The 13905-nt window shown below is 37.4% G+C and overlaps 1 protein-coding gene across 2 annotated transcripts in view; it reads right to left on the bottom strand.

Moving 5' to 3' along the window:
* The window catches only part of PALMD (palmdelphin), a 55659-nt gene that overhangs the window by 15066 nt on the left and 26688 nt on the right, over positions 1-13905 (bottom strand). For both annotated transcript variants that reach the window (XM_067727005.1, XM_067727004.1), the window contains exon 4: positions 10110-10234. In XM_067727005.1, coding sequence (XP_067583106.1) covers positions 10110-10234 — 125 coding nt within the window. The remainder of the gene's footprint in view (positions 1-10109; positions 10235-13905) is intronic.

Genomic DNA, 13905 nt, shown 5'->3' with positions numbered 1-13905 from the left:
GTTGTTTTGAGGAGGTAAATGAGATAATGTTTGTAAGTCTCTAGCACAGGGCTTGACATAGAGGAATTCCTAAATAATGATTAGTTACTCCTTTCTCTTCCTCAGTTTTCTAGGGAGAGGAGGGCCCTCTCTGACAACTCCAGTGAAAGAGAAAACCTACCGGGTCCATTTTTGGATTTGATCTTCAACCTTGAAAGCAATGATTTTAGAGCAAGCATGGTGCTAATATAGTGTCAGAAACACACCTGTCACCTAGAGGGGTGGAATGGGGAGGATGGGAGCGAGACTCAGGAGGGAGGAGATGTGGGGATATATGTGTATGCATCACTGATTCACTTTGTTATAAAGCAGAAACTGGCACACCATTGTGGAGCAATTATACTCCAATAAAGAGGTTAAAAAGAAAAGATAATAAACATGTATAACACCCCCCCAAAAATAAAATAAAATAAAATGTGCTCCACTCCAAAAAAAAAAAAAAGAAACACACCTGTCCTTGAAAATACCGTTCTAGACAGAACAGAAAAAGCAGTGCTCCAGCATTATTAGAATTTTCATAACCTTTATGGGGATAGTGTCTATTTAATAAATGCAATTTAATAAACAATGTCTATTTAATTAAAGAAAGAATATGCTAGTTTGCTTTGACAACCCACTGATTTCTCCCCAAATCCATTTCTCCTGTTCTTTTTAGTAATAGAACTCCCTGAGTTTTATGTGTCTCCCTGCTGCCCTCCTACAGACTACGTTTCCCAGTCTTATTTGCATTGAAATGATGTCATGTGACTAAATTCTGGCCAATAGCGTATTAGCAAGCGTGACCTCTGCAATTTTCAGGTCATATCCTTAAACTAGAGCTGTTTGCCCTCCATTTATCTTCCCCTTCCTAAGCTGAAATGCAGATGTGGTGATGGTCAGCTGCCTTTAACCTTACAACCAAGGGCATCCCTTAGGGGGTAGCAAAGCAATAACACAGAAAGAAACAGGGTCTCTTGATCATCTCATGTAATGTTGCCGCTCCCCTCCCTTGAATTTCTCCCAGCTAGGATTGTTATGTGTAGGAGGAAAATGAACCTTTCTAATCCTGTTTAAGCCACTGTTCTTCTGGAGGCTTTTAAAGCAAAAAACCCAGTATGTTAATTATTGTATAACCTTCTGGAGGATGAGTCTTGGTGTGACAAATTTTTTCATAATTTTTTTTGTTGATTTGCAGAATTAATCATTAGTATCTTGCATTTCAGGCAGTTCACCAGTAGCAATAGAATAATAAATCAGTCTTTGCTCCAAGTGGTTAAAGAATTTACATGTTTCTAAATGATATATCAAATCTGACATGGTTTGTGTTGACATAAGCTAGTTAATATTGAATGGCTAAAGTCTGCAATGAAAAAAGGGAGTCATTTTATTTTTTAATCATAACTCATCTAAAAAATTTGCTCTGAAATTGCAATGGATACTATTGAATACACATAGTTGATGACTTTAATCAGGTATTCTTGACTGTTGTGTGTTGATCACATGTAATGGGCAGATACATTATTACTAATGGGTCAGAGGTTATAGATATTTTATCTTTACAGATAATGTGGCCAATGGGAATGTCAAACTATATTTTCCAAATAAAATTGGGAGTATGTAATCAGGCAGAAAGTAGGCTGTTTTGTTTTATTTTTAAAGTTGGGGTCCAATAACTTTCATCAAACATTTAACAAACTTTTATTAAGCACCTACTACATGTCAGGCATATTTTTTCACCGAACTGAAATAAAAGTATATCAAAAAAGATGAAGAATGCTCCTATGCGTGAACATAGGACAAGAATTGCCTTTCAATCGGCCCTTGCCGAAGAGCATGTATAATAAGAAAGCTCTAACCCACAAGTGCAAACAATCACATGCCACGGGTAAGCCTGCCAGAGAATTAAAGGGCATTTGGCATACAGCAAACACTGTTTGCCCCGAGTCAGATCTACTGCCTCTAACCCTGAGCACTGAAGAACAGGACAAGCAATACAGCACAGTAGCTTCAAGATAACTAGAAGCAGAGAGCTGGCCCAACAGTGACATTGAAACAAGTGTCAGTTTGCTCTGATAATTGGGAACAGAGCAGATGTTTAGAAAAGCTGAATAATTTATAGTTACATGTGAGCAGATTTTACAGGGGTGAATCTCATCTTCTAATATAACTGTAAATATTAACAATTATCTTTTGGGCAGACAATACTATCACGATTTGAAACTGCCTGGTAGGCATTCAAGAGAGTGATTTAGTAGAAAACCAAACCCTCTCATTCAGAATAATATTTTGTAAATTAAGGTATGCATTTGCCATGAAAAACAAGAATCCAAACCGGTTTTCAGAGAATAAGCTATTTTTATGTGCGAGTTACAAATGTGATTTTCAAATGAACACAAATAGAAGTACACCCGGGAGGTTGGTGTGATATGGCAAATTGGTTAGTTATGGGCTTCTCAGATGTTCTGCCAGTGACCTTCAAATATTGTCGTAGCCAGGTCATGGCAAGTTAACTGCAGATATGCTTATCCATGATTTTGGAAAGCTTTTTTTCTTAAAAAAAAAATAAGCTGTAGGGGAAAACTAATTTTAGTGAATATACTACTTGTAACCATATTATGAAATGACAAAACATGTTCAGTGATGTATACAGCCAGTGACTCTCTCCATTCAGAAATAATTACTGGCTTAGTGTCTTGTAACCCTTAACATTTATCTCTGACACTATTATAGAGCAGCCACTATATTTTCTACTTTCTATCCACTTCATTATGACTTTGCGCCTAGTGTTAATTGTTCATATTTGATGCCAAGAACAGGACTCTTATTATTTGAACACCAAAAATGTAAATTCCAACCTCAGTATAACACAGAATAACCAACAAAGACCAGTTAGCCTGGGGTGGTCTAAATGAACTAAGTGACATTTGTTTTATGTCAGACAAAAGTTGCATTGCAAGGGGGTGGTGTGGAAGTTTTCTGAGCTATAAATTTAGTGTCTGGAGACTCTCCTGGGGAATGGGGAAGCCTAGGCCCTATGGCAGCACAGACCCTTTCTCTAACACAATGAGTCTCTGCTTTTGAACATGACCGCCACCTGGAAGATGGATCACTGAAACGAACTCTCCTCCCACTTTCTGGATTGTTCAGTTGTTCCTTTTTTCCTTCTCTACTCATGCCAATACAGCCAAAGATCTATGACATCCCTGTTAACTGCCTTAAACTTGTGTTTCAAGTTACCAAATATTGTATTGAATGAGATATTTAATGTAAAAGTACATTGAAAAGTTAAAGGATGTAAAGAGAGGTAAACAAATAAAAATTTGCTTTGAGGAGTTTATGATTCTTAAATCTCCTCTAGAAGAACAAAGACTTATATGTGGCAGTTTCTTAATAAATGTTCATTGAAATGAATCAAGAATAAGCAGGGTGAAGCATGATGGAAAGGGTCTGGAATCAGAAAGATCTGTGTGTGACTTACAGGTCAGTTGGTACAAGGTTCGTAGCTTTCTGTGCTTTAGTGTCTGTATGTGTAAAACAAGGCTAATTAGACTTCCTTCAGAGAACTGTCATTCTCAAAATAATGCTTAGTACATAATATGTACTCTGTAAAGGATAGCTGTTGTTACTGAATTACAGTCGGGTGAGGAGAGGGCTCTCAGAGGTTATTCTAATCTACCTTTCAGCTTACCATTGTGGTGGGGGAGTGTTTATTCTAGGTAACCATTTAATCCTTATTTCTACTAACATATAAACGAGATTGGCAGGTATGAGCAAGAGAGAATGCTGGAAGGCAGGGATAAGGAAATAAAAGAGCATATGAAGAAGGGGGAAAGTGAGAAAGTAAAATGATGAGGTGGTGAAACATGCTATCAACAATTGCCTCAAAAACCAGGGGCACGATAGCCACGTAACTTTGCCCTTGACTCAAGATAGTTGGGTGTTTATTCTTTATTTTTTAAAAAATTTCAAGATATTCCTTTGTAGTTTACTAATATTCAAATCAATGTCTGATCTTCATCTGGTCTCCTTAAATATGTGGTATTTTCAAGTCCATTCATCCATCCATCATTCATTCATTTATTAAGCTATGTAGTCATAGATATTCCTACTATGTGCTAGGAATTGTATCTTTTTGTGGGGGGAGATAAAATTTCCCCCTTTCCTTATGCTGGAAATTTGGTTAACTTAGCTCTTTTTGTTAAATTAAAAAAGCTCCTGAATTAAAAATAATCAGAATATCTGGGAAATTAAAAATAACCGCAGATGAACTCTTACAAATCTGGTAAACCAGTTAGTCAAATACTGGCAGTGAAAAACATGCTTGGAATGATTTTGACTCAGATAATTGCCTCAGAATAATTTCTTGTGTGTTTCTAGGCAACAGCAAATTTAAGAAGAAACAAATGGTGGGGTTTTTTTCTCCCTTTTTGCCTTTTCCCCCTTTATCTTCTCTTATGTTGTCACAGAAGAGCAGCTTGTCTATCTCCGTGCAATGTGATGTTAGATGTGGCTGGTTGGGTCAGAGCAGGAAGACAGAAATATTTAGCCTGTGATATTTTCCATGCAGCATGTGCCACTGTGTTTGATGAGACATTATTTTCACTAAGATACAATTGGTTTGTACAGGTAGATAAGAACATTAGGTAGTGGTTAAACTTGGATAGAAATAATAATGAGCTAAACTTTGATAAGCCATAACCAGCGACAAAGTCATTTAACCTTTATATTTCTATAGCAGTACTTTGGGTTCCTTTTTGAAATTGAATCTTGCCTGCTATCTTTTGAGTTAACTGAGTAGTTTATTGCTCTATGTGCTGTTGAGCAGAGTGCATTTTCTAGTTGTCCATCTCCACCTGTGGAGGGATTTCCCTTAAGTGATGTGAGTCAGCTATAGCTGCTATAACAGCCCACTATCCAGCTTTTCTCATGACATTCAATCACATAGAAATCCAAGCTTCACATGCACCTTCCCCTGAGTATGATATGTGGAAGGCAGTTTCTGCCTATTTGGAGACGAATGAAAGTGCATTAAAGAAAGGCAGATGGTCCGAAGGGTACTTTGGAATATTAAATGTTACTAGGGAACATTTAATCAGAAGTGGATAATCCTTCTCAAAGGGAATGCAGTATATTTGCATCATTCTCCTTGGCAGTTAACCTTTTGCATTTTAAGCTTATGACATTTCTTTCAGGCACTCTGTGTACTCCAATTGAAGTCAGAGGTCTTTGGACACAGTACAAAAAGTAGCAAGTATGTGGAAGGGAGCTTGATGCAAGGCAGTTTGGCAGAGGGAGTCATGGAGAACTCCAGGGTAGCTAGATAGCAAAGAGGAACCTAGCAAGTGAATGACATAGCTCCCTTGGACACTTCTTAGGGTGCTTGGGGTGTCTTTTGAGGGTAGATATTGGATGGAGGAAAGCAGCAGAAGTGACAGAACAGGATTTCTAATTCAGCCTATAAATCTGTGCGCATGGATATTTGGATTGAGAAGTCAGTGCTGGATTTGCACCTGTGCCTACAATCAGGAAGTAAAGGGTTCAGTGGTCACACTAAGAGCAGGGCTCATTTGGGAGGCAAATTGAAACTCTAATTTGAGCAAAGTGATTCAGAAGATGTTCAATAGAGTTTTCCCCCTGGGAATGTTTTCTCCTAAGGTATTAATCAGGGCACAAGTCAAAGTGCTCCCTAATATTGTTCCAGAGCTAACGTGTGACTCAGAAACAAGAACTATGGAAACCCACTTAGTTTCTGAAATGTTGCCTCTCTTTGAAAGGAAAAATGAGAGGATAAATATGAAGACATACTTTACTTAAAGGTTATGTGTGAGTCAGGGAAACTCTGAGTGCTTTTAATATGATAAAGAGTCACATGAATGTCTCTATAAAATGATGCATATAAAAGCGAAATGATAGCATGGATTGGAAATTAAAAATGCTGTAGAGGATAGCTTTTGTAGGATTTAACTTTTGTAAAATTTTGCTATGGATCCAAGACACAATTTATTTTTATGATTAGGACTTTTAATTCTATTTTAAATCCTGGCTCTTAATTTTTTAGCTGTATGACATGGGGCAAATTAGCCTCTATAAATGTCAGTTTTCTCACCTGTTAAATGTTATCTCCCTCATAAGATGGTTGTGAGAATTCACGAAATAATATATATGAAGTGCTTAGTACAGTGCCTGGTCTACAACAAATGCTCTGTAAAAATTAACTGATATTATTAACATTTTAGTCTTCAAACCATAAAGAAAATCCATCAGTTATTTTCCATATGGAAAGAATCTTAGTTGGGGGATAACCTAAGATTACTTAAAGAAAAAGATTCTTTGTACTAGCATAAAGAAATGAGAGTTCTTAGCCAAAAGATGAAAATCTCCAGATAAAGCTCTAGGCAGTGTCCTTCTTTTAATTATTTTTGATTCCTTATAAGAAATAGTATCTAATGTTTTCTGAACACCTACCATGTGTCAGGCACTCATGAAGTTGTTTCACTCATCCCAGTCCCGTGAAGTGGCTTATGATGGTCCACTATTACAGACAAGGAAATTGAGGCCCAAAGAGATGAAAGAACATGGCTAGGCTTATGAACTATGGTCGGCAGAACAGGGATTTGAATGACAAAGACCATGCTCTTTCAGTTCATCTCATGAAACCGTGGAAGTAAAAGGAATGCAAACTTCATGGGCAGTCTGGCCTTGCTACAGACTCTGAGGTAATAGCAACATTTCTATTCTGATGTGCCTATTAAAATCTTATCCTGTAGCTGAGAGGCCTGGCAGATGGCAAATGTTACCCTTGAGCAGGCACCTAAGTAGGGTGATAAATCACATTCAGGGATTGGGATACTTTCTCTGCTGGGGGAAGGAGGATGGCTCTGCCTACTTCAACCTCATCAGTTGGCTTGGTTGCCATTCAGAGCTTACAGGAAAATGCACTGTATTTAGCTGGTAATAAAAGCTTCTTAAGCACTGTGGGTAGTTGTTTCTGAAAAAGAATGAATTTTAAAACATGTACCTGATTATTTAGCAGCTTTAGAAATATCTGAGGAAAAAATGTTCAGTTATCAGGTAAAGCTGCTTTGGCAACGTGATTTCTATAATGCTAGGCAGTAGTGGAGGCTGCTTAATACTGACAATGCACAGTTATTTTTTGTCTCCGTATGTTGCTTTAGAATGTTCTGTTCCCTGCACATTTTTAATGAGATAAATATGCCTTTGTGGGTCATGATGGTGCAAATTCTTTACTAGCTCTTTGCAAATACATCTTTTTTAGGACTACTCCTTAAACCATGCAGTTTGCTCTTAGGTGTCAGGTAGTTTACTACTTCCAGAGCATTGACACCTATAGCTCTCTATTTACAGCTGGAGAGCACTGAATTTGACTCACTTTGAGACCCAAATCTATCCTTTACTGGCTCTATGATCTTAGTGAAGTCCCTTATCCTCTTTGAGCGTATTTCTTCATCTATGAAATGGAGGTGTTGATGCTTTCTTTCTAGGGTTGCTGTGAGTAATCAATGACTTAATGGAAGTGCAACTGCTTTGTAAATTGCACAAGGCCATTTAAAAATGAACCATTACTGTTATTATTATTTATATTTGGGGATTAAAATCGTTTGGTGTTAATAAAGGAGCACTGATGGGTTAATGACATCCTAAAGATCTAAAATAAAGTCACAGTGAGATGCCAGAAATTGGGTAATGAATAGACATTTAATTGATAGTTTAACAAAGACATTAGTTGGACGTGGAAGAAGATCCTGATTGTGGTAAAGGCTGTTTGGAGAAAGCAGAACCAAGGGACAGAACATGCTTCAAAGACTTCTTACAAGATAATGAATTTTCAGTCCACAGAGGTTGCTGTGTGCCATTATTTTATAGGCAGCATTGGATAGTCAGATTAAGTAGTCTCTGATCTGCCACTTCCTAACAGTGTGAATTCTTTAATCTCTCTGCAAAAAGTGAAGATCATAACACCTGCCTTATAGGGTTATGGAGATTCAATGGGATGATATAGGCAAAGCGCCTGGTGCATAATATGGCTCAGCAAATAGGTTTCCTCCTCTTCCTTGTTTTTGTTCTTCTCTCTTCCTCCCTTTGTCCCTTCCTTCCTCCCTCCCTCCCTCCCTCTTTTTCTCTCTCTTTCGTCACATAGGAGCCCTAACTAGGCAAGCCACTACCAAAACTCCTAGAAGCTTATGTGATTCTCAGAGCATTCAGGCAAGGCCTGAAAGCAATCAGTATAGTCCTAGTAAATGCTCTTGGATTACTCAGAAAGCAGCCCAAACTCGTTAATGGACTTTGAGTATATGTAACTACTTCATTTATCATCAGATGCAGAGAAAGTTGTAGGTGTTCAGTATGTGGAAAGACTCCAAAGAAGGGGCTCTGAGGGGGAAGAAAGGAGGTGTCTGTGCAGGGCAAGGGTTTACAGGGATTAAATTCAGAGCTCCTTGAGAGATAAGGATTGTGTGTGGAAGGGTGAGGAAAGCAATCTTCAGCTAAACCAGACTTTGTTAGGAAGCTTTTGCTAAGGGATGCCTTACGAATAATCAAGTTTTCCAAACTGTAGAGTTGATTTATTGAGTTATTTTAAAAGTATTTACTATCTTCCATTCAGCAGCAGTACATATCTTTGAACAAACAACTGAGGAGTTTATAAATATAAACATTTCAGTTATAAAATATAACTTTAAAAGAATGGTTAATTTAAAAACATCTAAATAAGAATGAGCAGTCAATGATTTTAGCTATTAAATATACAAGTGTATGAAATTAAGCTAGTAAAATAAAAATCAGTTGCAAAAAGAAAGTTGTGTTTTTTTTTTCCATGTTGTCAATTTAAGGCCTAATGCAATCTGTTTACATAGTGTCGTGAGTATGGACAAAATGTGGTCATAGCACAGCTATTGGACATTTTTATCTTCCCGGTCTTTCCTATGGTCCTCACAAAAGATAACAAATTTGCAGTGAGTGAGGCTTTGAAAGTTACCTATGTTTCAAAGATGTGTAGGCTTTAAATTATTGTCATTATCATACCACAAAAAATTCCATCTTTTTTCCATGTGTGGGCTAGAAAATGATTCTGACATTTCTCACACCTTTTTCTTCTGTGCTATCTATACTTTGTGATAATATTAATAATCCTATCTTATATTTGAGCTTTCCAATTTTTTTCAGGTCCAGCACCTCATTTTAAGCCAAGGCAATTAAAAAACTTTACTTGCTATATCCGAAGTTGCTGAGTCTGTACTAATTGTGTTTGATGGTCAGGAAAGGACACTGAGAAATGAAGTCAACCCCTGTGACCAATCAGAGAAGTAGAAGAGAGAAAATGTTAGTGAAGTAGTCCTACAGTGTCTTCTCTTCCAAAATGTCATGGCTGAGGCAAAGGAGAGCCTGGGAAGAGGCGTGATGGGGGGAGAGTATGCACACACTCTTATAACTGTCACCTGTCCTAAGATGAGAGAGGGGGTTGAGGCAGTGAAGAACTGCTTTTGCTCTCTTGCCAAATGCCAGGTAGGTGCTAGTAGTTTAGTACATGCATTTATTAATCTGTTCAACAACTCTGAAAGATAGATATTGTTACTACCATTTTGTAGATGAGGAAATGGGCTCAGAGGGCTATGGGTAAGTCACCCATACGTATTTTATTTTATTTTTTTATTTTATTTTTTTTGCGATACGGGGGCCTCTCACTGTTGTGGCCTCTCTCGTTGCGGAGCACAGGCTCCGGACGCACAGGCTCAGCGGCCATGGCCCATGGGCCCAGCCGCTCCGCGGCATGTCGGATCTTCCTGGACCAGGGCACGAACCCGTGTCCCCTGCATTGGCAGGCGGACTCTCAACCACTGCGCCACCAGGGAAGCCCCACCCATATGTATTTTAAAAATGAGTCTCGTGTTGCTATGTTTTGGGGACCTTTACAGCAAAATTTCTGTTGTTGCTTTCTGGTGTGTTTTCTTAGTCTTAGAAATCCAAATGGAAGATCTGATTGTGCCCCTAAAAAGGAGAATGGCCTTTATACATTCAACATAGGACAAAGTCAAAATAAAGGTAGTTGTGGAGTATCTCAGAGAGGGCCATACCTGAGGATACTTTGTTCTAGAACCTGGATCTGGTGCTGGTCTTGTTGATTTTGTTTCTTCATCTCTTCCTGTTCTTTTCCACTGCTGATTCCATCTAGAAGCCATTTCTCCCTCAAGGCCTTTTTCTGATATCAGGAAACATAAATATATGTTCTTATATCAATTGAAAATTCCAAAATCTGAATGCTTTCAAATCTTATTAATTTCAATGGTGGAAATATTAAAGAGAAATTGTTTTCTCTCACTGTCTTGCCTGAATAAATCTGATAGTTTCCTACTTTGCACCCTTCTTGACCCCCTTCTAAAGCCAGGGTTTATGTATCTGAATCCTATGTATATCCTAAGGTCTAGTTCAGGTCCTCCTTCTCTATGAAGATCTCTGTCCTACCTCTGCATCTTCCCCCACCCCACCCCCAGCCTCACTTCACCCCCAGGGAACTCTCCTTCTTCAGAATCACACAGCAGTGTATGTTTACCTATACTGTATATTTACTGTATTTTTAACAGTCATGTAGGGACCTCATCATGATGATGCCTTACTATGATCTGTTGGGTTGATGGGTGTATATTTGTGTCAAAGTAACAAGCTCCTTGAAGCCATTTGCTATTCATCCCAGTGACAGTACATAGTGACCCCTCCAAAAAAAAGTAAAATCTTTTGTGGGATTAATTGGAATGGTGGGCAAAACAAGAGATTGCTATTGTATCTTAAACTAATTCAATGACAGTCTTAGGCTCTGTGGTTGACATTTATTGTTTTGCCTACCCAGTACCCCTTCTTTCTTCTGAGAGCCTCCTTGGTTCTAGATATCCTTTACGTTCAGCTCCCTACTCGTCCCAATCATATGATACATAAAATTCACCGATCTGTCTAAATATTTGTGAGTTGAATTTTTGTCAACTTTAATAAAACAAAAAAGATTTATGTTTCATCAGGTGGAAAAAAAATGCCCTCGAATTTGCATGAAATAATTACATTCCTGGACTTGAGCCTAAGAAGACAAAGCAAATGAAGAAGACCTGTAAACTTCAGGGGGCTTTAGCTAGCATCCTGTCTGTGTCTCAAGGGAAAACTGTTAGATATTATTTTCAAAGTGTTTGAGTTTCTTCTTTTCTTCCTGAAGAAAAGTACTGTCACTATATATCTATCTACCTTTGTAAATTATTTGTTCAATAACTATTCCCTGGGAATTTACTGTTTCTAAAATGGTGAGAAGAGAAGAATGGGAATTTTCCTTATTTTTTTGACACTTCTCTCTCTAACACCATGATTAGAATGAATTAGAATGAAAGCAAGTAAGAGGAATATTTGTCTTTTTTAAAAAACATGCTTGTTTTTTAAAACAGAATTAATACAACTGGAATGTAAATACCTCTGAATTTAAAATAAATTTAAATAAGGTTGATTGGGCTAGATAATTACCAAAGGAAGTTTATTTTAACTAAGGCAATTTTTTTTCAAATCATTAAAAATATTACACTGATTACAAATAAATGTTATTTGGAATTATAACTTGTAGAATAGATGAAATGTGGCCTGCTCTAGTTGAAGCAATGAGGGGGCCTGGAAGCCTACAGATGCACAGGACACAGTTTGAAAACCACTAGATTAAGTCAGTAATTATCTCAACCCAGATCATCATATTTGTGTTGGTTTTTTTCAGAGTTTCAAGAAATTTCATGTGGACAACACACCCCATAAAAGCAGTTTGTATTATTCCAGTTTGTAGCCAGATTCCTTCCCATAATGTTATCTTTTCCCTTAATTATAGCTGTTCAGTTGTTTGTAAAAATGTGTTCCCACAGACACAGTAAATATTATTAATAAAGGTCAAGATTTATTTCCTGATAATATGCCAAGAAAATCTCAATATATCAGCATTTAAGAATTTACCTTGATTTTAGTTTATTTTTATTTGATGGAATATGATGATAGCTAATGCACAGTAAAGAATATAGATGACATCCATCAAAGTACATTACAGTTGTTACAAACCACCTGCAAGGATAGTTTCAGTCAATTACATCCATATCACTGTAAGAAACACTCAGATGGGATGGTCTTATGATGCTGAGTTGTAGAGGGTGGAGAATGGCTTCTGTGACATAATTATGTTATCTTGGGGCTTCATTCTTGGTTCTTAGTCTGGTTAGGACTAAGAATAATTTTAATTTTAGCCTTATAAGCTTTGTTCATAGTTCAGGAATTGTCATTTAACTCTGGCAGAGAACTTTTTGCCTCTAAATATAAAATATATAATTTAGATGTACAATCAGAATGATATGGTAGAATCACGTATCGTGGTAACCACAAGACAGTTATTTTGCTTTTATGTCACAGTTTAGACTTATGCTTTAGTCTATGAGATTGAGGAATAGAATAAAATCTATTTCACAACAATGACATTCAGAATCAAAAGCCATAGTAACTAAATAAAAATATAAGTGATACGCAGGTAGTAGATCTTTTGGCAGTCTTTTAGGGAAAGGTTTTCTTGAAACACTTCTATATTCTGCACAGCAGTTACAGGAGACGTTAAGAATAAATTAGTTTTTCATACCATGATTTAAATGGACTTCCAGAAAAGTTTTCTAGGTTGAGTACTAGGCAAAAAGATCAAGAGTGGACAAGTCTCAGAATGTTTGAATGTGAGAATGCTGTTAATGGCCGTGGAAACTCCCTTTCCAGGATGTCATTGGTATGAATGTCAGGTTCCAGAGCTAAAGGATATTAGAGTGAGTTACCACAACTATTTTGAAGTGTGTGTACTGCTCACACAGAAGGAGCACTTTGTAAATATTTACATTTGTGTTGTTCAAAGTGAGTCATTGACATGTAATGAAATAATTTGCAATCGGGAAAGTGGTGAGGATAGTCACTGGAATGGAGACAAATGGATGAAGAAGAAAATAAAAAGAAAGGCTGGTAATTGCAGAAGCCAACAGAGCTTTTTTGACTTGGTGAAGATATTTTGGAATCAATTTTTAGAACACTTCTGCACATTTTTGAACCCTATTTTGGAATTGTGCCTAGTTGCTGTTGGAATAGCCAACCATTTTCTGCAGAACTTGGAAGAATGTACTTACTGAAACAGCCATTCTCTCCTCTATGTTCCCTTTGCAGTTGATGCCTTGAATATAGTGTTCATCACAGTATAAATGTCATTATAAGTTTATGTGTCAGTTACCATTTAAGGGCACAGATCAAACTTATTTTATATTCTTCATGTCCAGCTTAGTACCTTGCACATAATAGGTACTTAATAAATGTTTATTGACTGAAGGTTTTCTACTTATCAGTTAAGACTCAGGTTAAATCCCACACCTTTAACAGAACTTTTTTTGGCCACCCCAGAATAAAGAATTACTAATGCTTACACTTATGCTTAAATTAAAAAAAATCATCCTTTAACTTGTACTAATTATTTACTTAACCTTGAATTTCCCAGTAGGTTGCAAGCAGAAGGGCTACAACTCTCAAGGCTACCGCTAGTCTCTAAGGCATTAATATGCAAATTAGGAAAAGGTACAGTTCCCCACTCCTACTCCTTCAGGTCAGTGCACAGCTTGGGAAGGTGGACAGCACTTTTGTGCAGAGAGAAAGAAACTTTGTCCTCCAGACAGAAGCAGCCCTGTGCCAGAGTGCACTGTTCCAAGGGAGTATGGGCAGGATTTCAGCACCCCCCTGTCTCAGGTAACTTTACGCAGTATACCATCTGCACAACTGTGTACTGCAGTCCAAAGCATGATACATGCTTTGACTGGATTGGATTAGAAGAGGTCTTCTGGGATCCAG

Source organism: Pseudorca crassidens, chromosome 2 (assembly GCF_039906515.1).
Source record: "Pseudorca crassidens isolate mPseCra1 chromosome 2, mPseCra1.hap1, whole genome shotgun sequence".
In the NCBI taxonomy this organism is placed as follows: Eukaryota; Metazoa; Chordata; class Mammalia; order Artiodactyla; family Delphinidae; genus Pseudorca; species Pseudorca crassidens.
This window is presented reverse-complemented; position numbering and strand designations above follow the sequence as displayed.